This window comes from Natrix helvetica (genome assembly GCF_964273705.1).
Source record: "Natrix helvetica genome assembly, chromosome: 1".
NCBI classification, from domain to species: Eukaryota; Metazoa; Chordata; class Lepidosauria; order Squamata; family Natricidae; genus Natrix; species Natrix helvetica.
This window is the reverse complement of record NC_138548.1, coordinates 39,394,499-39,421,518: the sequence shown is the minus strand read 5'-3', so window position 1 is coordinate 39,421,518 and position 27,020 is coordinate 39,394,499. Positions and strand designations below refer to the sequence as shown.

At 42.2% G+C, this 27,020-nt stretch overlaps 1 protein-coding gene across 2 annotated transcripts in view; it reads left to right on the top strand.

Moving 5' to 3' along the window:
* RCOR1 (REST corepressor 1) overlaps positions 1 to 27,020 on the top strand; it is a 172,913-nt gene that overhangs the window by 29,107 nt on the left and 116,786 nt on the right. For both annotated transcript variants that reach the window (XM_081956201.1, XM_081956200.1), the window contains exon 3: positions 25,027 to 25,110. In XM_081956201.1, coding sequence (XP_081812327.1) covers positions 25,027 to 25,110 — 84 coding nt within the window. The remainder of the gene's footprint in view (positions 1 to 25,026; positions 25,111 to 27,020) is intronic.

The following is a 27,020-nucleotide window of genomic DNA, read 5'->3' as shown; positions in this document are numbered from 1 at the left end:
TCCAAACCTCAGTAGAAAGTCATCATGTCCTCGTCTTAACAGACAACGTTGCAGCAAAGGCGCACATCAATCGACAGGGGGGCACACGATCCAGAGCGTTGCATACCGAGGCAATGTTGCTGGGATACTGGGCGGAGAAACACCTGTGCTCCATCCGAGAGGAACACATCACTGGTGTCAACAACCATCAGGCGGACTGGCTGAGCCGGGAGCCGGTAGACAATGGAGAGTGGAGTCTGTCCAAGGAGCTCTTCCAAAGGATCTGCCAGAGGTTTGGGAGACCGGTGGGGGACCTGTTCGCCACTCAGTCCAACGCTCAGCTGCTGCAATTCTTCTCTTGGTTCCCAGCTCGGGGAACGGAGGGGTCAACGCCCTTTTCTCCAAGTGGCCGGTCAGGCTGCTGTACGCTTTTCCCCCCTACCTCTCCTTCCCGGGGTCATCCAGAAGGTAGTCAGAGAGCAGGCCAAAGTAATCCTAGTGGCCCCCTACTGGCCCAGGAGGGCCTGGTTCGCGGACCTGCTGAGTCTGCCGGCAGGGAGACCGTGGAGGAGGTGAGATTGCTACAGGGGAAGTTGGTCCATCCAGATCCATTGAAGCCTCCCGCAGACAGTCAACCAACAGGATTTGCGATACCACCTGGGTGACATTTGTCTCCTGGTGCCAGGCCGCCCATGTGACCCCCCTCCAGGCCATGGTCCCTCAAGTCTTCCAGGAGGGTCTGGACAAGGGCCTGTCCCTAACCACAGTTAGGAGACAGTTGCTGGCACTGGCCACTCTGCTACCTGGGGAAGGGCCCATCCCGCTACCTTGTTTGCCCTTAGTTAAGAGGTTCCTCAAGGGGGCGGTCCACCTTCAACCACCACCAGTCCACAGGTTTCCTACGTGGCACCTTCCCACGGTGCTACGGGCCCTTATGGTCGAGCCTTTTCAACTGTTCCGGACGGTCAGCCGGAAGCTACTCACTTGTAAGGTTGTGTTCCTGGTGGCTATCACCTCGGCTAGGAGAGTCTCGGAGCTGGGGGCTCTCTCCTCCAGGGAGGATCTATGCATGTTTCACAACAACAGGGTAGTGCTATGCCTGGACCGGGCATTCCTGCCCAAGGTAAACACGGTCTTCCATCAGGCCCAGGAGGTGGTTCTCCCGGACTTCTGCCCAGACCCGGCCAGGGAGCTTGAGCACAGTTGGCACCTCTTAGATGTAAGATGGGCCTTACAGATCTACCTAAGGCGGACGGTGGAGATCCGTAGGTCTGAGGCTCTGTTTCTATCGTTCCAACCCTCGTCGCTAGGGAAGAGGGTTTCTCCGTCCATCATTAGCCGATGGATCCGTCTGGCCATTGCCCTCGCCTACGAGGCACAACACTTACTGGTTCTGGCCGGCGTCACGGCCCATTCCACTAGGAGCACGGTCACTTTGGCAGCCTGGGCCTCTCAGGCTCCTAAAGAAGACATCTGCAGGGCAGCAACGTGGGCCTCCCCGTCGCCCTTCATCCGGCACTACAGGCTAGATGTCTTCACATTCGGCCGCAGGTCCTGCAGTAGGTCCTGTCGGATCAGCGAGAGCCCACCCTATGGGACGGAACTTGGGTATGTCCCATCACTGGCCCATCCTGCAAACCCACTCTGGAAAATGACAGTTGGTCTTACCTGAATTGTTATTTTAAGAGGTGTTTGCAGGATGGGCCAGTTCCCACCTAAGTTAGATAGACAGTATTGGGGGTGGAGGTGTCTCCTTTGTGACTTGTTTTCAGGATCTTGGGAGTGCATACTGCATTGAAATTGGAGTCAGGAGCCCAGAGGCGTCGCTTCAGATTCAACCCAGTCTCGAGGCCAATTGGCTGTGACAATACCATCACTGGCCCATCCTGCAAGCACCTCTTAAAATAACAGTTCAGGTAAGACCAACTGTCATTCTCAGGTGCTTTCTTGTGGAGAAGATGAATGTTTTGAACTACTTAATCTAGGGGTCCTCAAACTTTTTATACATCTTTCTAAAAATCTTTCTTTAAAAAAAAGGGAGTATAGGAAATTACTTTCTTTATTTCCAAACTCTTTCTAGACCCATAAGCTTTATTTTTTAAAAAATGTAGGTGGTCCAGCCTGGATATGTAACCTCTATCAATCAGAAAAGGTAAATGAATTTGAATTTGAACATTTAGTATCTTATTAAACATACTATTCACTTGTTACTTCCAAACAAGTCTGTTACTATAAATCAGGTTTGGATCATGGTTTAGGAATATTGATTTTTTAAATAAATATTAAGCCAATAATTCCAATGTGGCAATTCACCAAAAGTTGGATTTCATATTAATTTAACTATTTCTGGATTAATTAGCAATTTAATTTACAACTGAGTTGAAAAAAAGCTAACTCTGCATGATAATGTGTTTTGCAAATAGCTAGCTAGGAATCTTTGGAATTTTGCTTGGGGTTCTATAAACACACACACACACACACACACACACACATATGTAGCTCTCTGGTATAATAGAGGTATCGAATGAACAACCAACATTTTTGCACAAACTGTTAATATAAAAATAAACTTTATGTATTTTAATTGTAATCCCAACCAATTAATATTTAAGCTTATTTAGAGAATACATGAATTGGGAATTATTTGATTTAAATCCATTAGTACAGAGCCAAGTTAATTACCCCTTCACTTAGCTCAACTTATTCACTATTTATAGGAAATAATTAATTTTGTCAATGGAAAATTATTTCCCTCTTTTTATGTACTTAATATAGAAAACAAGAACCCATCAAAATGAAAAAGATCAAATTTGTTTCTTCATACCCCAATATAAATATAAAAAAACAGTGAAAGGTTTCTGGGTTGTAATAGGCAAACTTGATTTTCATTACAAATTTTGAGAAATAATAAAGTTGAGTTACCATTTGAGCTGCATGGATTCTGGTTAATTAAAAAACACCAAAAAAGCAATGATTGGTAGAGGTATCTTGATGTCATATAGTACATATGCTGTTAACTGACATGTTTGACTTGAAGTAAAGGTGCTGAGAAACTGAAAAGTGAATAAGGTTATGAAACACTTCAGAATTTAAGATGCAATGGAGACCTCTAGTTTGATCCTCTGCAGCCTGATTTAGAAACTGTACAGGATTAAGCCAAAATCAGGAAAAACTTTATCAAAAAGTACTCAGATATTTCTCCCCCTCCCCATTTGATATGGTAGTAACTGAAGCAGCTTTCCCCAGTCTTAATTTTCTAGGTTTGTTACTGTAATTTATATTACCTCTGGATTAAAGCATTGGATTAAAGCATTGGATGCTCATCTCCTTTGAAGTTTATTAATCTAGTGCAATGTTTCCCAACTTTGAAATTTTAAGATACTATATGGATCTCAAATCTCACAGTGGACAATTGAGTTAGCATGCTGGCTAGGGAATTCTGGGAGTTGAACTCCACACATATTAAAGTTGCCAAGGTTTGAATACTGATCTTATGAGAGACTTCGGCACACTAAGATTGGGCGGAAAACAAAACTACTGTACTCACATAATGTGTGATATCCAAACCACTATATTGTAGCTAAAAGCATCCTGGCCTGCTAAATTAACGTCTGGCTATTTATAATTTTAAAATAACAAACTACTCATCATGTTTAACTTGGTCTGAATTGTGTAAACTGAATCATAAGATTGGTGAGGGGACATACAGTTAAAATGAAGCTGAGTAATTGTAGCTTCTCTTGTTAATCTACGTATATATCTATAGATACAATATCAAGGCTTCCAGATATGATGGATTTAATTCCAGTTATATTCTGAGAATGAATGGCGTGCTTGTATAACACATGTGGAAAACACCAGATTGGGGAAGACTGTTTCTGTTTATACACAATGTTCCCTCTAATTTTTTTTCGAGTGAGCAGAAAAGTATAGTGTTTGAGCGGCACATTTTCATGCCTGAGCACCCGAATTTTTTTCACAGATGTCACCTAAGACAACAACGAAATCAGTATTATTTGAAACTCAGTTATGTTTCTTCAAGGTACCCGCTTAATTCAAAGTGTTATATAATATCAGTATCACTTAACAACGCTCCTGCTTAGCAACCAAAATGTTGGCTCAGAAACTCTGGCATTTGAAGCACGCAACTCTTAAAGCTGTCAAGTTACAAGACCCTTGCACCCCTAACCCTTTAGGGAAAAAAACCCCCAGGGGTCTTCAAACCTGACAGCTTTAAGATTTGTGGACTTCAACTCCCAGAATTTCTCCTCCAGTCCTGTTGGCTCAGGAACTCTGGCATTTGAAGCATGGAAGTCTTAAAGCTGTCAAGTTACAAGACCCTTCCACCCCTAGAAAAAAAATGCAGAGCTCTTCAAACCTGACAGCTTTAACACTTGTGGACTTCAACTCCCAGAATTCCTCCTCCAGTCATGTTGCAGCGACGTCATCTGCGTGGATCTGCTCCATCTCTGCTTTCTTCATTGTGGGCAGGGCTGCTGCTGAAGTTGCCGACGAGTTGCCACCAGAATAACTGCTGCTACCTCCTCCTCCTCCAACAGCACCACCAGATTTGCTCCTGAGCTCAGCGCTGGGTAACCCGTGCCCGCTCCTCCTCCTCCGTGCTTTTGAGGAGCCATGAGGCTTTTTTTCCCCCTGCTCCCTCCCCGCCTTCCTACTGTCTCCCGCAGCCTCATGGCTCTTCAAAAGCACGGCGGAGGAGGAGGAGGGGGCAGGCAGGGGTAACCCAGCGCTGAGCTCAGGTGCTCCGAGCAGAGGGGAGGCGCCGCTGCCACGCGCGGAGATGCCGGCTGGAGCTTTGCCGGCTTCATCTCAGCCGCAGCGCCGGGCGGCAAATCCGGCAGTGCTGCCTGTTAGAGGAGGAGGAGGAGGAGGAGGTGGCAGCAGTTCTTCCAGTGGCGGTGGGGGCTTTGGGGCTTCACAACTAGCCTCAGTCGCCCCGTGCTCCTCAAAGCAAGTCTGGGGAAGTCCTTTGCAGGCGGCCCGTTCTAGCTGCCTGCAAAGGACCTCCCCAGCTTCCAAAGCCTGTGGCAATAGAAATCACTGCGCGGCAGTTGAAAACTGCTGCACGGTGTTTTCTTGCCACCTGCGCGCTAGCGCAGCCGCGCACCTTAGAGGGAACGTAGTTTATACAATATGTTTCTGCTGCAGACAGAAGAGCTGGAAGGCTTTTTAGATATAATATTCTAAAATTATATCTTAAAATCCCCAAGCTAAAATAAAATTATGTTATCTACTACATGTGTCCTGCATCTTATATCAAACTGAAGAATGCAAATTGTAATTGATCAAGACATGTGGAAGATTCATGGGAAAGAAAACATACATCATATCACCTATCTCTTGTTTCTCAAATCTGTGGACTTCTTAAAAGTAGGCACATTTAAATGGGGTTTATTTCTTGCTTCTTTCAAGATGTTGTATGAGAAAAGACCAGCAGCACTAGTGCCTCTTAGAGAAATCTTTTTTCAGATAGAAAGGAAAAGAGACTGTCCCTGGCAGATCAACAACTGCTGCCTATAGGCCAGTGATGGGAACCTATGGCACGCATGCCACAGGTGGCACATGGAGCCATTTGTCAGGACATGTGAGGCACTGCCCTGTCAGCTGGCCAGCGCACATGCCAGCTGAGTTCACCCATTTTAAAAGCCATTTTTTGCCCTCCACAGGCTCCAGAGCCTTTATAGGAGCCTGGGGAGGGCGAAAAGAGCCTCCCTTGCCCCCCCGGAGGCCCTCCGGAGGCTTCATTAGCTTTCCTGAAGCCGCCGCAGCGCAAAAAACTGGCCCTATGGGCAAACCAGAAGTTCAGGAATAGACTTCCAGTTTGCTCGGAGGTTCGTTTTGACTGCTCCGGAGGCTTCAGGGAAGCGTCCTGAAGGTCCGTCAAGCCTTTGGAGCGCTCAAAATGACCCTCCGAGCAAACCAGAAGTCACTTCCGGTTTGCTCGAAGGTTTGTTTTGACTGCTCCGGAGGCTTCAGGGAAGCATCCTGAAGGTCCCTCAAGCCTTCGGAGCGCTCAAAACGATTCTCCGAGCAAACCAGAAGTCACTTCCGGTTTGCTTGGAGGTTCGTTTTGACTGCTCTGGAGGCTTCAGAGAAGCATCCTGAAGGTCCCTCAAGCCTTCGGAGCGCTCAAAACGACCCTCCAAGCAAACCGGAAGTCACTTCCGGTTTGCTCGGAGGTTCATTTTGACTGCTCCGGAGGCTTCAGGGAAGTGTCCTGAAGGGCCCTGAAGCCTCTGGAGGGCTTCCGGGGGGGCGGGGGAGGCTGTTTTTGCCCTCCCCAGGCTCCTATAAAGCCTCTGGAGCCTGGGGAGGGCAAAAAAAGCATGCAAAAAATGGGGGAGTGCCTGTAGTGCGCGCATGCGCACTGGGGGAGTTGCGCATTGCGTTATGGGTGCGGCACGCCCGCACACTACCCCCCTGCGCTCCCCCATTTATGGCACGTGAGCCAAAAAAGATTAGCCATCGCTGCTATAGGCAATCAAAAATAGAATGTTTGCTTTTGATGGAAACTGTTGCATATGGATAGAATTCTGTTTTGCTGTGGGAAGTTTGGAGCATTCTTGTATGATTGGGAAACTTAATGAAGTGACAGAATATAAGAGCCTTTCTTTAAAAAAAAAACCTCCCTGCCTATATATTAATGCATGTGGAAACGAAGAATTACGATTGCCTTCTTGATGTGCCAACTTCCTCTATTTTGTGATCATGTCTTCAATAAGGTGACATTTGCACTTGGAATTAAACATAGTGCATCCAATTTCTTGCACATCCTTGGTTATAGTGGGTAGATAGATTCTCCATCCTCTCTTTCATCCTCACTAATTCATATAGTTTGTTTTTTAGTGGGTTTTAAAAAGATTTTTATCCTACCTTTTTATATATATAACCCAAAGTGGCAAACATACCAATATTCTCAATGATGGAGAACGGAAGGTGCTATCCTGATTGGTCCATAGACTGAGAGAAAATGTTGCAGCCATGCCTCTACTCCTTCTGCCCAGTTCCTCTTAGTTTATGGTCCAATTAGGCTGGTAGTTTTTAGCTGTTGGTAGTTATTGGAATTATTCCTTAAATTGACAAAAATAATTTGGCTAATTTGACTGTTTCCTCTAAATTTCACTTCAAACTAAAAATTGCATGTAGCTGTGAGCAACGGGGGCATTGGGCATCGTAGCCGCCTCGCGAGGCACTGGATTGCGATCGGCTTGATCATGTAGTAAAAAAAGGCTCCACTGCAGACTCTGAGGTAAGAGGGTGGCTGATTTCTTAGCTAGTTGGCTGGCTCGTGCGGCTGTAGCCCCGTATATTGGGAAAAGCCATGATTTACTTTTAAATCTGTCTGATGAGCCTTTCTCTTCCCTTTCAGCAAGCCAGCAGCCACTGCCCCACCTCACGGCAGCTCACTGGGCGCCAGTAGTTGCGCTGGCGTCGACCTTGGTAGGGGGCTCCATGCAAGGCTTGACTGGGTGCAGCATCATCGTCGTTGCCCACAAGCGATTGAGTTGCCGCCCGCCATTTCTAACGGGCCGGCCGTTATTTTAACTGAGCGGCCATTTTGAATTTGGAAGAAGAGCGGTGGCCATTTTGTCTCAGCCACGAGGCTTGACGTGTTAGTCAGTACAGAATTGAAAGAGACTAAATTGAATTTGCGGCCACAAATTGATTTAGCAGAGGGAAAGGAGAGCCCATTGAGCGGATTCCTGGAGTGTGCCTGATAGGGTCATCGTAGTAATGGCATCCAGAGCTGAGGAACCATCTGAACCTCAAGGGTTTGAGGCTTCTGCTGCCAAGCCTAGGCCCAGGACCAAGGCCACAAAGACCACAGCTGCACAGAGACCTTCCAGGGCCACGCTGTGCAACGAGGAGTGCAGACAACGAGCTCCCGAAAATGAGTGGCCTGTGCTGAATGCTTGTTCCAGGATCAGCAGGAGCGTGGATTCAGGTCTCCCTCCAGGGTTTCCAGTCCTGGATCCTCCCTAGCCCCATCTCCTGTCGGGGGGGGGGGGGCAGGAGTTTCAGGATAGACATTTCCCCCTCTCCCTCTGTCTCGCTTAGGGCCATCAGGAGTGTGATGGGGGACCTACTCGAGGGCTCCTCACAAGATTTTTTTTCTGGTTCCTCACCCCACTTTGGCACCTCAATCTGACCTCTCTGGGGTAGAGGGCCTGGATGAGGATTATGAGGCCCTGCAACGTTGCCTCCTAATATTCAAAAGTTGATTGCCTCGGCAATATCTCATGGCATAGCTTCAGTATGAAGCATCAAGATAAGCAGGATCAAGTCCCCCAAAAATCTCAGCCTCATCCAAGCATAGCTACTACTGTAGACAAAACAGCAGGTGCGGCCCTCCAAACGGATGAAGGCAATAGACCTGCCTCACCTTCCTTAGCTAGCGAGGGTTCAGTGACAGTGGGTTGGGGATGTCAGATGATGAGGATTCAGGGAAGCCACCTTTGCTGGCCTCTTCCAGCCCTGCCTTTTTAAGCAGCTGTTAGGCAAGGCCAAATCAACAACCAAACTGGGTGGAAGCACTGCAGCTCCCGCTTCGGACCCTCGAAAGGATTTGACGCAAACTATGTTTGCTAAGACTACCTTAGACAAGGAGGAGGTTAAAACGAGGGTGTTTTAAATACTTTGTTGCCACAGAAGTTGCTTATTTTAAAAAAAATGTGAAGAGCGGTGGGGTTTCTGAATGTTTGATGGTAAGCCCCATCACTTCAGCTGTATAATAAAGTCTAATAAAAAAACCACAAATTCTTTGAGAGGACTAAGAATTTCCCCCCTTAGTTTTTTGCAGAGAGAATAGGGTTTTTTTTATTTATTTTGCCTCAGGCTGCTATGGAAAATTGCAAAGGACCAAGGACAAAGCAAAACAGCAGCCCCACTCTCACCCACAAGGGACTAACCCGTTTCCCCCCCCCCCATTCACTTGCAGAGAGGGTTTCACCCCCTTCCCAAACCTGCAGAACCCATTCAGACATAAAGGAAATCAATCATTTCTTGCTATTGTTCCCCATTGACTGATATTAGGTGGCTTGCTACCCTTGACCCTGGAAACACAATATTGCCATCATAGGTAGTAATATAAACAGGATTCTACTACCTGAATTTGCCTAGTCTGCCTTTAAAGAAATGCAAAGAAGTGACTGCAACGATCATATTAAAATACACCATACACCTTGGATAGTTTTGGAATCTTCCTTCCGTCTCACCATTTATGATTTAATTCTTGAGGTCCACTCACTCCTGCGTCATTTTTACAAATAATATTTGCATGTATAAGAGAATCTGGCAAAAGCAAAACTGGAACAAAAAAGTATAGGGAGAGAAGAATATTCATTTTTGAAAGTAATCACCGTGGGGATTAATGTTTTTCATCTTGGATGCTTTTACATTGCGTTTTAAAATATATAAAGGTCATTACAAAGACATTAGCAGAGGTTTCTTTGGAATACTGGTAAGAAGGCTAGGTTTTACCTGCATTTTAAGCTTCTTGGTGGCTTAAGTCACTATTCCCCTCCTCTCCTTTTCCTACTTCATGGCACTGTTATCGGGGTCTCCAGATATTTCCTGTGATTCTCAGATGAAAAATTGAATAAAAATGCAATACTAGTGCACCCTTTCTCAAAAAGATGTATTTTATGGACTACTCAAATGCGTAAGTTATTATAAAGTAACTTTCTTTAAACTTACTGAACTGCCTATAATTAGGTTAAAAAAGATGGTTGACAAAAGAAATATAGGATTACAAATTTTATAATTTCAAACATGGCAGAGAATGATGTGAGAGGGTGCCAAATGTTTGGGACTCCTACCTTAATGGAGGACTCCTGCAAAGGAATTTTTTTCTCAGCTTTTTATTGAGGGTACTTTTGTGTTGCAGTGCCCTTTCCTCTTGAGGCTTTCAACACCAATTGAATAGGTGTTCAGTGATGGTTTGATTAGATTAGAACTGGATGGGTTGGGCATTCTTATGCTGACTGAATTGCTGAGATATGGATGAAAGCTCTAGAAGCAAAAAGCACAAACACTGCTTTTACAGCTGCATGTATAGAATATAGCTTCTTTGCTCTAGATTTACATATACCTCTCTTTGATATGCATTTGTGGCACACTGAGGGTTGATAATACCGATAGAAGATTCTCTCCTGGGCATACAGATCTTTCTTATTTAATATGATGTTTGACCAGTTTTATCAGAGTTTTTTCAGAAAATGGAGCAGCAGATGTTATCTGAAATAGTCTTCCATAGCACATTCCAATTCTGATGGATTACAACCCCTGTAATCCTAATTAGCTAGTACAATAAATTTAGGGTGGAGAATGTGGTAAACGGAAGCAAGACATGTATGAAAAATTAGCAAAGTAATTTCCTTAGTTTGGCTGGTAACATACATAATTTGCTTTCTCTTGTGATTGAATCTACATCCTCAAGGTTTAATGCTTATTAATGAAACTTTTGTGTGTTTTTACATTACTTTTGTCTACATAGCCTGGGAAGTTAAAAATGAGTGAGAGATAAATTGTGTCCTCTCCCTCTGTTCTTTCAGTGAATGCTAATGAGTGGGTGATGAAGAAGAAGTTATAAAAAGATTTTTTTTTGTTTCTCTCGTATTAATAAACGTAGAAAGAAAAGGTTGTTACTGAGAGCATATCCTTGAAAAGGATTGCAGCTCTTCTGGTTTAGCAATGGATACAGTATTGAAAAATGATCCTTATGGTGTGTTGTGTCGTCCCCCCCCCGTCCCCCCCCCGTCTCTAATATCATTAGGAGAAGCTGGCAAGAGATTGATCCTGAGATACAAAACCAAAAATCTCCCTTTTTATCATGAGGAAATGTGTACATGTAAACAGTGGTGGGTTCTAATTTTTTTTCCTACCGGTTTGGTGGGCGTGGCTAGGTGGGCATGTGACTGAGTGGGCATGGCCAAGACCAACTTGATGTCACACATGCCCACTCAGTCACATGCCCCCCCCACCTAGCCACACCCACTGAACCGGTGAAAATTTCTGTTTTGCCAGCTGGGAGGCTGGTAAAGAAGCCTTGTTTTCTCTGCCGCCACAGCTACTTCTACCTCAGTGCTGAATGGTCCGTGCCCCCCCTCCCCATGGACTGACAGCACAGGAGGGCAGGAAAGAAGCCAGTATTGGGAGAGACCTCCCCTGCCCCTCCAGAGAACCCGTGTGCAGAGAGAGGAAGTGGGCTGATTTGAACGCGGGTATGTGGTTTGTGGCCAGTGCTTCCTTCTCTCGTTGGGGCAGGCACAGCAAGATGCATATCTTTTCTTCCCGTTCCTCCGCTGCTTTGCCTGGTCACAAGGGCCGAAGAAACAACAGCGGACAACAACAACATTAACCACATTAAGCAGAGACAAGAGGACTCCTGGAGGCTTAGTGGCAGCGGCTGCTTTATCGTGCACCTCCTTTCCTTCTTCGGCTCCTCTCCTTTCCCGGTGATAGCAATCGAGTGACGGAAGGAGACGTGTGATAAAGCAACCACCACTGCCAAGGGCAAAGGGGGGGGCGCCCCTCTGGGTGTCCTCTTGTCTCTGCTTAATCCCCTTCCCTCGTTTCTTCGGCCCTTGTGACCAGGCAATGCAGGGGAGGAAAAGTAGCAGGAGGAGTGTGGGCAAAGAGAGAGAGAGAGGAGAAAGAAAAATTCACCCACTTGCACGCTGTCTTCACCCAGGCAGGTGGTGCAGGTGCTTCTATGACATGCATCTTGCTGCGCCGCCCCAATGAGCGAAGGAGGTGCCAGCCACAAACCACCCGCCTGCTTTCCAATCAGCCTGCCTTTCCCCGCACGGGTTCTCTGCAGGGGGAGGGAAATTCTCTCCCAAGACTGGCTTCTTTCCTGCCCTCCTGCAGCATCAGTCCATTGAGTCATGCGGAGCCTGCCGAGTGACGGGAGAAGCACTCTCTTCCCCTTTCTCAGGGTGGGCGCCCCTGCCGGCTCCAGCAGGCACTGAACGTTCCCAGGGGTGAGAAGGTGACATGATTGGTCAGTCGGTCTGGCGTGCGTCAAGCAGAGAATCCCCGGGTGCTAATCCTTAGCAGTGCCCCCCACCAGCTGCAGCTTGATCTCTGCTTCTACACAGTGCTGAACGGTCTGTTCCCCGGTGGGCCAGTGAGGAGGGGGGCTACTGGTGGAGAGGCAAGGAAGGCTTATGCCTGATTTGGGACCATTGCATGTGCCTGAGAATAGAGGTGGAACATATTGGGAATGTGCAAAGACATGTATATTTTCCCTACAGCACAAATGAATTTTCACTGGTGAGCGTAATGCAAGACAAAATCCTCTTCGTAAATCACATTATGCAATGACTTGGTTCAGCTGTAAATTGTGTCGTGTGATTCTAGTCAGTCTGATTTGCTAATTGTGGTTTAAAGCCTAGATTACTAACCATGGTTAAATGGGTTTTGTTAAATTCTGTTCAAAATTTCTCACAAACAATTCAGAGCAGTCTGTAAAGTCCTTCCAGTATCTCTTAAAATAGTATCATCCACAAAGTCAAATGACGCTGAATGTGACTGGCTAAAGCATTTTACCCCTTAGTCAGAATTTCCAACATGATTTTCCAATCTTTGGCATAACCATTCTCCTACCTAATGATTGTGCTAGCTATGCCTCTCAGTTTGAGGACTCTTTTTGGTTAATTATTCTTATATTCTTGCAATTGGGATCTAACATACTATGCAAATATCGCTGCATTATAACACTGAATTTGGGGTTCATTTTTTAAAGCAATTGACATGGCTTTTTTCTGTAATAGAAATATTATAATTTTTCATGGGACACAAAACCAATTTCCAACAGTTAAAATAACTTTTGTCTCTTGTAAAAGGGAAGGTCAAAGACATGAAATCCAAAAGAGCATTATATATTTTTATAATATTTTGTATTATAAGTTTCTATTCATAGTGGAATGGTTTTCAGAGGAATGCAATTCCTAATACAAAGCTTTACCTTCCAAACAGTATTGTCAGACCAAGTGTGGATTAATCTATACATCAAGCATATCAAGCATATCACCAACACTGTATGGTTTGGGGCATTTTTGAAACAAATCCATTTGTTGAATTTTTCATCACTATTTTCAATAGCTTTTTATCATGCATAGACGGCAATATATCATAGCATGGAATTTCTACTCTATCTTCATGTAAATGCAGCTCAATTTCTTTAATTTCCTGGTTTCTAATCTACTGCTGGGTTATCCCACATACTGTATGTTCAAGTTGACTTTTCTAGTCTTCAGAACAAATGGAAGCTGAAATGATCTGGGTGCTGGCTGAATAGTTTTTGGAAGCCTACTCTTGTCTGATACCTGGATGACCCAGTGTTTGTGCTCAGGATAGGTTATAGGGCAGCGGTGTCAAACTCAAGGCCCAGGGGCCAGATCCAGCCTGTTGGGTGCTTAGATCTGACTCGCAGGGCCACCCTGGAAATAGCCCATTTTCGCTGGCAGAGCTCTCGGGCCACCACAGGCAACCTTGACACAAGTGACGTAAAGCTGGATACCCTCATTCCACCTCCCGAGGTCAAACACAACACTGATGCATCCCTCAATGAAATCAAGTTTGACATCCCTGTTATAGGGCATGATTTGAATGGAAAGACCTTTTAAAAAAATATTTTAAGAGGGAGAGATTCAGACTTTTTTTCCCCACCAGTGATACACCTATTTTTTAAAACTTAAACTCTATTTTTTCCCCCACCTATAAATGGTAAGAATTTGCATATGCTGAAATTTGGTTTGGGAAAGTTCTTTGGAGGTAGGAATAAAGGATTTGAAGGCTACTAGTCTGCGGTTTAATATCATATAAGGTGCTTCCCTAATAATATGCCATAGTTTGTTTCCCAGGAGTGTTACTAATTTCTCTATCTGGAGAGCGATGTAGTCTGTTTTTTAAAAATTGTTTTCAGAAGAGAGCTTACTTCTTGAATATTTATGCATGTTCACAATTCTGCAAAATGCACCTGTCTTAGAAATAACTGGCTTTTGCTTGGCTTCAGTGCCTACCCAGGTACTTCTTTAGATTCTGGCTGGCTCTACATTCCCATTTAATTTTAATGAGGGTGTATAAATGTTTCTTTTTTGTTTAAAAGTCTATGACGAAGGATGTTCTTAGCCTGAGGATGACTTTGTAGTCTTGTACTTTCATAGCTGTTGATTTTCTCTAAGTCTTGACTACCTGCCTCCTGTTTCCTTTTCTGCTTTTGTTACAAGCATGCAAAGTAGTATCGTGTTTTTTTTGGTTTACATGAAATGGGGAAAATAAGTAGGAACCAAGTTAAATATTTGATTGTGGTTTAATATGGGGAATTACACTAAAAAGCAGAAATAGGTTTTAAAAGGAAAATAGTGAGTGCACCTGTAATTTCTTTAAAAATGCAGTCTGCATTTTAAACAATCCCATTATAACTCTAGAGAATATAAAATATATTTAAACAATAAAATACAAGAATAAATAAAACAGGGTTTTTAAAAGCTTAAAGCTAGCCTTTTGGGGGGGGGGAGAGACAGGGGATAGGCTGCCATAAATACCATCTTTGAGGAAAAAGGTTTTTTTTTTCCTATTCCAAGACTTGGGTGAAGAGAGTTCAGTAGGCAGCAGAAGGTGGCACAGATTTGTTCAGCTCTTTTCTAAACTGGCCTATATTACCTCCTCTCTGTTTGAGGCAACAAATAGACAGAGCAAGACCTTGAGTGGCGTTTATAGCGATTCTCTAGTTCCTTGATGGCGAACCCATGGCACACATGTCAGAGGTGGCATGCAGAGCCTTCTCTGTGGGCACGTGGACCGTTGCAAGCTGTTCTTCTGGGTTCCGTTGCATGCATATACGCCAGACACGTGATCTGGCACACATGCGCACTGGCCAGCTGGTATTCGCGCAAAGACCAGCATGCGTGCTGGATCCCGGAAGAGAGCAGCTGGCCGCCACATGCATGCACACCAGCCAGGTGCTCTCTTCTGGGTTCCAGCGCTCCGTCCGCACTCCAGTTTTGTCACTGCCAAAAAGGTTAACTATCACTGCTCTAGTTAGTGCCTCCCCTCTCTTTTCCTTTGCCTAGATTTGTGGCCTGATATCCCAATGGAACATTTCTAAACCCTCAACTGAAGGCAAGCTGTGAAAGATCCAGGGTGGCTGTTTGCTTGCAGGAGAGAGATTGCAAAGAGATCGAGATGAGGTCTCTGGCTTGTGATCTGGCCACTTTACCAACCATAAGCTGATTTCCTGATTTTTACTCATAAATGTACTATATTCTGAGTTAGTTTTGACGCTGGAGTATTATTGGTTTAAAAAAAGCCAACCATGAGAAACACTGGTTTTAAATGTTATTATCACTCTTGCTGCTTTTACTAGGAGTTCTCAGTTTCTAAAAGTGCCGTAAACTCTTGTTTTGAATGTTGCCCACTGTACATTTGTTTTTAACAGTGACTGTAGAAATCTGTACTAGATCATAAAAAACGTACGGGGTGAACTTTGTCCCAGTGACTTTCTTTCAGTCTGATCTAACTCATTGCAGTTTTGTGGGTGGGGGAAGAAGTGGTTCTCAGTTCATAAAGAAAAGGTGAAATATAAATTGAACAAGAAAAATATTCTGATGCCATTTTCAGTCATATCTTCTTTTCTCATCTTTACAATGGAGCCTGGTCTGCAGGTCAAAATTCTTATTCACAGCGGATGTGAATTATAATTATACCTTAGCAGTAGTAGAATGAAAAATTATCTTTTAACACTTTTGCTAGTCTAGTATGTGAGTAGAATTAATTGTAAAAAAGTTCCAGTCCAGATGACATTTCAAGGCATTTTATCATTTTAACTTTGGATAGAGGGCTCTGTAGTATTCCTCCTTAAAAGTTCTGAATGGACAGAAACAAAAGTTGTCTGCATAAATAGTTACTGGCTCTGAAATCCTTTGGAAAGGAGGAAGATCTAACTATTTTCAATGCAAGCACACACTTTTGGATTTGTAGTTGATCCTAGTTCAGGTAGTTAGATGATTTTTTTTCTTCTGATTTTTCTTTTCGTAGTGGGCTGTCACAGAACTCTAATCATAATTACAGATACTTTGGAGCCTGATTGAAATGCAAAACGCCTTCTTAATTTTTAATAATAGTGTGTGCCAAACCCCTCTGATGAATCTTGCGCTATTGAGAATTATTTTTCCTGTATCTATTTTAAATAGTGTTTGCTCTAATTGAACATTACTAAACCCATGTTTTGGTTTTATATTTTGATATTGATTTATCTTGATACTAAAATTCAGATGATTCAGCTAAATAGTGTATTGGTACTAAAACTTTATTTTGCCTTCATTCTGAAGAGCTCAAAAGTAGTGCAAAATCTGACTTATCTTGGCTGGGCTGGGCTTTGAAGCTAACCAAGATCATACTTGTTTCATATTTAGGAGTTCAAAATACGGTTGCTACAAAGCCTTACATTTGTTGCAGAGTAGATTTGATTTAAATAAAGTTGATTTAAATCACGATTTAAATCACTGGTAAAAAGGCTTGATTTAAATCAACTCAATTTAAATCATAATTTTTAAAGAGCATCTCTCATCTCTGTCCTGCAGTGGCTTCTCCTCTGACCTGCTGTTGACTCACCGACAGCCCCAATATTGCAGAATATATAGCCTCATGCTACATAACTAGGCTCCATTTCATGCTGAATAAACTAAATTATTAATGTGTCTTAAATAGAAAAATATCTTTAGATAGATTTTCATCCAAAGCATTTTATTAATTTTTTTGGGATAAAAAACAATCCGATTTAAATCAAAACAATCCAATTTAAGTAAAAAAATATCTGATGTTTTGATATTTTTTTTAATTATTGCTTTTTATCCACCTTGATTTGTTGTACTGAACATGAGGGCATCCTTACCTGGCAGAAGAGTGGGTATGTTTAATTGCAATGTAACATCATATCAAAACATTGTTCTTGGAGTCCAAAAAGGCCCCAAATGTGACAGACTAAAATTTATGAAATATTGGTGCCTGCAACAGAGCAACATCTCTGATATTCTGAAGTTATTCTCATCATCCTGCAGCACTACTTATTTTGGAAGCATTACCAAATTTAAAGAAAGGAGAGCCCTACATTTTTATTAATGATACATTTTTAATAGCAATGCTGCCTTCATTTAATACTTGATAGCTAACACCCCCCCTCCCAAATCTCTGCTTTTTTAGCTATGGCACTTCTCAGCAGTGGTAGTAGCGCTGGAGCTAAAATAGAGACTATTTTCAGCTGGCTCCACCACTCTGCACCTCTATTTCAGCCCCAGCACCACCACCACTGTTGAGAAGTGCTACTTTAAGTCCTGCCCCATGGTCAGCCACGCCATGCAAGGCCTTAGCCGCCACTCTCATCCTGTGCTCTGTAGGTCCTGCCCTTGTCTTCCTGAGGCTGCTCACACCATTCTTCAAATAGCGCACACCGGTCTTGCAATGCTTCAAAAAACTTTCAGAAGCTTTCTGAAGATCAGCTGGGTGTAGCTGAGACCGCTGAAGGCCCTGGGCCTCTAATTTTTTAGCCCCAACGCCACTGCTACAGCTGAGGATTGTCTCTGTGCAGAGCAGCCAAAAGGGCAGAGGTCAGGTGAAAGGTAGGTGGTGTGAGTTGAGGAAGCAGTCCCTTACTTTACCAAAGCTCAGGGCTGGAGGGGCCAAGCTGGGAATGGCTTGGCTTGGATCTTTATCTAGTGGGATTTGGTTAATGATGGCATAGGGACTACCAGGATTTCTGTCACTAAACAATGGTTAGGTTACATTATACTTTACAATCACATCACTTATTGATGGAAATTCTGCTCCTAATTATGTAAGCTACTTTGACAGTGCTATATATGATAACCTTTAATAAGATAGTCTCTTGTTCTGACTCCCCCACTCTCGTATACCAAGTCACTCCGACACAAAGTCTCTTCAAGATGTTTATTGACATACAGGTTCAACCTTGGCAGCAATCCAGCCTGCCAAGGTCAAGATAGCACTTTGGGCAGCAATCCAGCTATAGGGACACCCCTTGGCAACAATCCAGCTACCAAGCTCCAGATAACCACCTTAGCAACACTCCTGCCTGCCAAGGTCCAGGGAACAGATTGGCAGCAATCCAGGTAAATCCTTTGGCAGCAATCCAGCCTGCCAAAGTACGACGCAGATCTGAGAGCTTCTCCAACTCCAATGATCAGTTGATTCCTGCAAAGGGTGTGTCCACAAGCAGTCCCTTTATAGTCTGGAGAGGAGTCTAATTATCAGCAGCTGAGAACAATTACCTCCTGTAATTGCTCAATTGCTCCTTACACGGGTAGCACGCCGGTAACGAGCATCTAATAGTTCACTGCTGATGTCTGACTCACTGTCCCGTGACTCCGCCCCACTGCCCCAAGGCATGACATCAGGAGCCCCCTTCCTTTGGCTTTCACCACTGCTCCATGCCTCAGGCGCCTCCTGGTGGTCAACCAACCTCTCTGCACCCTGCTCAGAGTCGGAACCCTGTCCAGGGTCCTCCACATCCTCCTGAGACGACTCAGAGGGACCCTCGTGTCGGAGTCTGGTGGCAACTCAAACGGCTCCTGCTGGGCCACAACAGTCTCTAATAGCCAAAAATGTTTTGTTCATAAAATTAATCAAATATCAAAGATACAATATTGCATACATTTGTCTCTTTAGTTTTGGCTTCTGTTATTATACTGAAAAGCTGTTGGTTTTGTAGTTAATAAAACCTAAGTTACAACTGTTGCTGATACAGCAGGTACTATATACAATAGAATATCTTTAATAAAAGGTTTGCTTTTTAGATGTAATGGGTATTATTAAATATAGGAAGATTTAAATATTGCTTAGCTTGCAGGTCTTTTTAAAGACAGACTTAATTTTAATGGTTTGGTCTGGAGGTGTTCTACCATACTGTTTTAACAGGCTGTCGCCCTCTTGTCTTCCTTTATTTATAAGAACATCAGAATTAAATTTACAGGAACATTAACATAAAATACTGGCATTTGTTAAATTTAGGCTTCATCTCTGATTGTAAATCCATTATGCAGGTGAATAATAAATTGACCAGTTTGTATAAAAATGCTGAATCAAATAACTCCTGCAAATTTGCTTCTTTATTTCTTTTCTACAATTCCTGATATAACTTTATTCTATAATGAATCTCCAAATCCATTTGTAGTTTTACTTTGAAAATCTCAATTAGAACCTAGAAATGCACAGAAGCTTTCAAAGTCCTACTGATCTTAGAACAATTTCAGAATTCTTTATTCCTGCTCTTTTAGATAAAACCTCTCAATTTACTTTCAGTTCTGATTTCTGTAATAATGCTGAGGGGAAAAAAATCCCAAAGGCACAGATATACATAACACATGATAAGTACATTATTAAGAATTAACTAACTGTAAGAAAACCTCTGAGTGACAGATCATATTCATAAACAGGCTACAATTTAGCAGAACAATAAATTGGGATTGGTTACTTAAATGAATTTAATAATTCATAAATTTCACATGATCCTATCCCCAGCCTGGTAATGAAGAACTGTAGATTCCTATAACTTTTCTATCACCAGCTGATCTTTGGGGAAAGTCCAGCTCAACAAAGCACGTTTCACTAGGCATTTCTTTAAGGGCAGCTCCCAAATAATACAGTATCTGCTTCAAAACATTTCTAATTTTTTAAGAGTTCTTCCTGGAAATGGAATGCCATTTATGGAGGATTTCAAGGGCTTGGAGGCAAAGGTCTTAGTCCCATCTAATGATGCCTGGCCGTAGAATAATTCTAGAAGGATCTGAACTTTGATATAGATTTTGAATTATGGTTGATTTATGGGGAACTGATTGACATTTTTTTATGTAGCTATAAACATACCCTTTTGTTTACCAGCTGTTTGGATAAAATGTTAATATTCTTTTCAGATACAGAAATGCAGACCTACAAAATAGTTTTCAGTTTGTTGTTTTCAACATTACCCTACTTTGGTTAAATGAGAAGTATGGGAAATCTGCATATAGAAACCTGAATATCAGACGTTATTTCTTTATCTCACTTGTCTCATCATATTAATTTAATAGCTTCCAGAATGAGCTTCGTATCCACGATCATCTTTAAAAACATGAGGCAATTGTACAAATAAATGATTCATAACTATCCTTGGATTCGTTAGATTTGCTTTGCTACTTCTCAGTTCCCTTGAAAAGTAAACCAGTTCTCGAGTTGTAATGTTATGACCTCTAATCTGATAAATGAATTTATGTAAACCCCACTTGTAATAAAATGTATTAACAAATACCTTATTAAACAATAAATATCAGTAACTTCTGTAATTGGCTGAGGATTTTTGAGAAATGACTTAGACACCCATGTTTAACCATTAAAACTAGCTGTGAACTTGTCCAGGCAGATCAGGAACAACTTTTGACAGGGCTTCTGCTTTACCGTTGCAAAACTGTTCAACCACAGTCTGAAATTTCCTGCATGACAGCACCCATTTATAGAGACCACCTTAACAAGTCACTGGGCAAGTACTGTGCCATGCCAGTCTTAAATAAAATGAAACGTGATAATATAGTGCTAATTGGGTTATATTTAGCTTGGTGACTTAAATGAAAACCATTTGTCTCTAAGATCAGTATGAGAAGCCATGCCTTCTGGCCATTCACTAGTAAGAATTTGATTGATGCGTCAAAGAGATGTATGAAAGGAAGTGATCTTTTCAATGGTGGTACCATAATAAAACCTTTTAGAAGTGGCTTGAAAGTCACTTCCTTTTCCACTTTCAAATAAGTTCCAAAAACTTTTTTATTGCAGAAAACCTTGTATCAAGATTTTTGTTTTTGTGAATAATATTTTAGACTTTTATTACACACATGGAGCCAATTTATTTGTTATATTTGTGTAGCCGCCCCATCTCATATTGTCACATACCTCATCGTCTACTTCCCATTTTCCCCACAACCCTGTAAGGTAGGTTGGGCTCAGAGAGATTGGCCCAAAATCCCCCAGCCATATTTCACACCTAAGTGAGGTGAAGTATTTATAGTCTCCTGTTTCAGGCTAGCACCCTAACACTACATCAAACCAGCTGTCTTTATATTTTTTTCTTTTTAATACTGATATCACTTTTCTTAAATTCAATTTTTTAAAACTGTGTTTAATTGCAATCTTGATTTTTTTGGTGAACTGTTGTTAAACATTGTTTTCTTTTATGCTACCTTTTCAGTTAAAGGAGATATTTAATTTTTTTCTAGTATGTTCTTTAAAATCTTCTGAAAACTGGTGACCATTTTCTTGAAAAGTCTGTAGGCAAAAAAATTGACTTCCTGTTTATTTGGTCCCTGGCTTTAATACATTAAATATCTTTCTTTCTTTCTTCTCTCTCTCTCTCTCTCTCTCTCTCTCTCTCTCTCTCTCTCTCTCTCTCTCTCTCTCTCTCTCTCTCTCTCTCTCTCTCTCTCTCTCTCTCTCTCTCTCTCTCTCTCTCTATCTATCTATCTATCTATATATATATATATATATATATATATATATATGAATGTTAATATTTAGTTGTATATTGATTAGAATTTATTTATGTAAGAGACTACTCAGTCAACCAACTACTTGTTGATAAATTCTGTAAATCTGCTGATTTCATAGTGATCATATATAATAAACCCGCTGTCTTTTAGTTCTTGGAAATATGCAATACTGTACTATTTTCCTTATTTAAAAGTTGCACTTTGTATCTTGATTGATTCTCTTGAACAATTTCTTATTTTCCACTTTCTATATAAATGTCTCTGGTGCAGGTCTCTACTACTAAAGTTTTATGCTGCTTAATTTGTTTGGCCTGACAATTTCCAATTTGGAACAGACTTCCTTTTTCTTTCAGCCAAGTCAAGGCGTTCTCTTTAAAATCCTTCCGAGACCACATCTTGAATTCATGAATTCAAACTGTTTCACCTCTCTGCCTCTGCTCTTCAGCTGCCACTTGATTGTCTCTGTACCATCTTTCCCTTTTCAATTTCTGCTTGTTTTATGCCAATTTTGTTCATTGTACTCAATAGGAGTTTAATTCAACCTATCTGAGGGATGCCAGATGGGTATAGTACAGCTTTCTTTCCCAATCAATTGTTCTATGTTCTTGATCCTTATCTAAAAATGGAAGCCTTGGAGAAGGAAAGTATTTCCCTCCCGTGTTCTTTCTCTAAGACAATGCTTCTCAAAGCAGTGTTGGTGTTGGGTCTTGCAAGACTGGTAGGAGGGGGGTGGGCTTAACCAAGAGAACACCTCCAGTGTGCTGTGGAGAATCCAAGGAATGGGCAGAAAGACAGAGTTAACCCATTCCTTGGATTCTCTCTCGGCACACCGAGAAGGAGCGTATCTTGTAAGGTGAACGGCCCTTCTGGCAGACTTATCAGTTTGATGCAAAAATGTTAAATGCATAGTATCCTTACCTTTCCAAAGCTTTAGCCTGAGTGTTCCTTTTCTTCATTTTAATACATTATCTTTGTTTTTCAGGGGAGGGATAATAATTCCTGGAGGATACTAGGCTCTTGTGCAAACCTTTGACCTTTTGACCTAACAGTTACTGTGCCTAGGGATTAATCTCTGAGGTGGAGGGGGGGGGTTGTGAGGAGGGTTTGCGAAGCTTCAACAAGGAGGAATGTGTTAAGAATGGAGTATGGGATTAACAAGCAACAAATATATGTCAAGGACATGAGATGATGGTGCTATGATATTATTGCACTGCTGGGGGAAGATGTCTAAAAAACTGCCAGTATTTTGCAAGCTGTTGCATTTTAAGAATGTTGTTTCGGAGAAGCTGATTTAAGGCAAGGGACACTCACTATTTCATCCGGGACCCCAAAAAAACCTATTTGAAAGAAATGTCCCTTCTTTTTTTCCCCCTCTGACTTTCTTAGTGAACAAGTGATTGGAACATAAAATCTAACTTTTAGGAGCTAGGGAAAAGTAAGTGCACTCATCCTTACCATTTAAAATGGTTAAAAATGGTTTTAAATTGGTTTTATTTTTTTCCAACAGTTTTGCTGTATAGTGTTAGAGTTTTATCATTGTCTTATTTGATTTGATTGTTTTCACTATTTGATTTAATAATTAAACTAAATAATAAATAAACAATAAAGCGAACAATAAAGCCAAAATAATTAAAACAAATAGAACAATTAAAATAAGTGATGTATTTCTTGTCCAGTTGTTACAACAGGGAAATTACTAGTTCATGCACGGAATGGGATCACCCTAATTCATGTATCATTTCAAAGATTTATAATACTTCAGAATTTGAGAATTCCTTCCATAAACTTTTCCTTGTCCTTTTCTCGAAAACAAATGCTGAAATATTGTTTGTTTTTTAAAAAAGAAATATACTAAATCAAGAAGACAGCCAATACAGGTAGTCCTCGACTTATGACCACAATTGAATTCGAAATTATGTTGCTAAGTGACAAATTTGTTAAATGAATTTTGCTCTTTTTTATGCACTTTCTTGCCACTGTTGTTAAGTAAACCCCTAGCAGCTATCAAGTTAGTAACCTTGCTAAGTGAATCTAGCTTCCCCATTGACTTTCCTTGTCCGAAAACTGCAAAAGGAGATCACATGACCCTGAGACACCGCAACCGTGATAAATATGAGTCACCTGCACATGCATTTTGATCATGTGACCATGGGGATGCTGCAATGGTCCTATAAAAATGGTCATAAGTCACTTTTTTCAGTGCCTTTGCAACTTTGGTCACTAAATGAACTGTTGTAAGTCAAGGACTACTTGTTCATGCAAAGATAAAAATAAGTGGAGAAATTGCTAGCAGTCCTATAGTGATATCATTGCTTCGAGGTTTTGTTCCCTTTTGTTAATGTTTCTCTTATTGCTAATAAATTTGGGTCCAGACCTCAGAATATGCATTTCTTTGAAAGGTCTACCCTGAATTTAGCAAAAGACTCATGCTGTGCCTTGCCTCTTCTTGCTTACCTTCTTTGATCCTCCCTTCATCTCCACCCAACCTATTACTCGTCCCTGCAACTGGTAGCAACCACTTACTACCTGTGGGCCTGGGATTTGCAAGTTTCTGCTGCCTTTCCTGCTAACTTTGGTTGTGGGAAGCCAGAATGAAGTTGTGTTGCCTAACAGCTATGAGAATCAGCTCCATGGTAATACAGTGTATTAGCTGTGCTCCCTATGTGATTCAGTTAACAATTTATTTATTTATTTAACCAAAAAGATCAGTTAGTGAATATGCTATGCTTATGTTCTCCACTGTTTGTTCCTCCACATTCAGTAAGGAGCAGAACTATCTGTTCCCTTTGTACAGATATTTGCACAGTATCTGTACATTTCATCATATTCTGCCCCCAAACAACAAGGAGAAGAGTTACAGGTGCTTAAAAAAAGGAAGCATTTAACAATAATGTAGTTCAAAATATTCTGTTAAGTAGATCAGGAGATTGACTTAGTATAAGGCAGTTTCCTGAATATCTATATATTTGTGATGGCTGGCGCCGCCAGTGTTAATAACTGATCCTGCTGTTTGTGCTGACACAATGCAGGCAGCATTGTCTTTGCTGGCTTTCTGTTTTCCCCTTGGCTAGCAGTACAGGACGAATAAAATAGCAGCCTTTGCTGCATACCTGCAGTTTAACAGAGAGGGTCTTTGAGATATCTCCCTACAGTGCAGAAAATAAAAATGCACAAACTTAAAACAAAAGAAAACATTTCCCCTTTTTATCATCTTCAATTGATCTTCCAAAACACTGTTAAGACGCATTTTGGTTATTTGTAGGAATGGAAGGATGCTTTGAGTCTAAAATCTTTTTAAAGATGGTACATTTGTGTTTTGGCATTTTGGATTTTTCTGTTTCAAAATGCTATTCCAAAAATAGAAATCCTATTTCTATTTTTCTATAGGAATATTCCTATTTCCTATTTCTTTTGTTATGTGTTTTAAAGAGATGAGCATTAACATGGGGAGGTTTTCTTTTAACACATTTCATATCTATTTTCTTGTCAGCTAAACTTACCAAGCGATCTCAGGAGAGAGAGAATCTCGGTATGCTGGTTTGGTCACCCAATCAGAATATTTCAGAAGCAAAATGTAAGTCACTGCTTTGTTTCTCTTTTACTTACTTTTCCCCCGATAGTGCTCTTTACTATATAAATGGTTAAAGAATAGAATGAAATGCCTCCAAATGTATTTGAGTGTTCATATGCACCCTGTGACACAGTGATGTTTATTTTTAAATAGACATGTGCAGGATTGCTCTCTTAACTTTTTTTTTTTACTCATCACATGTGTCATAAAAATGATTGGAAAGAGGATGACTTGTCACAATCCAAATTTGAATTAACTCTAGAAGAAGCAAGGATATACCATAGACATTTTATAAATGTTAACAATAGGTTATTTGCTACTTTTGTCTTCATTTAGCATTGACCTTTTATCTTTATCATTGCACGCTAGAATTTTGAAAAAAGTATTGCCTGGCATAAATGAAATGAAGTGATGGGAAGAATTGGATTGGCGGTTGATTTCCCCAGGCTCATGGTCCTGGGGGATTTCAATCTGCCTTCCATTGACGGGACATCCGAGTCAGCTCAGGAGTTCATGGCTTCCATGACAGCTATGGACATAACTCGTTAATTCAAGACCCCACCCATAATGGGGGACACATGCTCGACCTGATTTTTGTCTCTGGGCAGTGGATAAATGATCTAGATTTAGGGGATATTTCTATTCAACCCTTGTCATGGTCTGATCATTTCCTCATCAGGCTTGACTTCCATACCGCTACCCCTCGCTGCAGGGAGGCGGAACCGACTAGATGGTTCCGCCCCAGGTACCTGATGGACCCCGAAAGGTTCCTGATGGAGCTTGGGACTTTTCCTGAATCCCTTGCTCACAACTCGTCCGAAGCCCTAGTGGAACAGGCTCAAGCTCAATCCCTCCAAGACTGAGTGGCTGTGGTTTCCGTCATCCCGATTTGTACATCTTGTCCCATCTTTGACGATAGGGGGAGAAATGTTAGCCCCCTCAGAGAAGGCTCGCAATCTGGGAGTCCTCCTGGATACGCGGCTTAGTTTAGAAGAACACCTGACGGCCGTGACCAGGGGGGCCTTTTACCAGGTTCGCCTGGTACGTCAGTTGCGCCCCTTCCTGGATCGGGATGCTCTGTGCACAGTCACTCATGCCCTCGTCCTTTCTCGCCTGGACTACTGCAATGATCTCTACATGGGGCTGCCCTTGAAGAGCACCCGGAGGCTTCAGCTGGTCCAGAATGCGGCCGCGCGGGTTGTCATGGGGGTACCTAGGTGCTCCCATGTTACACCCCTTTTAGGCGGCCTGCACGGGTTGCCGGTTGTTTTCCAGGTGCGATTCAAGGTATTAATTATGACCTTTAAAGCGCTCCATGGCTTAGGCCCAGGGTACCTGCGAGACCACCTACTGCCACCAGTAGCCTCCCACCGTCCAGTACGATCCCACAGAGTTGGCCTCCTCAGGGTGCCGTCGGCCAGGCAGTGTCGGCTGGTGACCCCCAGGGGGAGAGCCTTCTCTGTGGGAGCGCCTTCCCTCTGGAATGAGCTGCCCCCAGAGCTCCACATAATCCCTGACCTCCGGTCCTTCCAATGCGCCCTAAAAAGTTGGCTTTTCCAGCAAGCCGGCCTGGCCTGTTAATTTTAATTTTAACTTATTTTAAATGTATTGTTTTTTTAAAAAAATTGGTTTGTTTTTTTGGAAATGGATTTAATCTTTTTTAACTTTTGAGATGTGTGTTTTTTAATGTTGTATGCTGCCCTGAGTCCTTTTGGAGAAGGGCAGCATATAAATCCAAATAAACCAAACCAACCAAACATAAAACCGCTGGGCGAGATCATCCGTGGTTTTGGTGTACGGTATCATCAATATGCTGATGATACCCAACTTTTCATCTCTACCCCAAACCACCCAAACGATGCCCTCGACGTGATATCCCGATGCCTGGAGGCTGTGCGGATCTGGATGGTGAG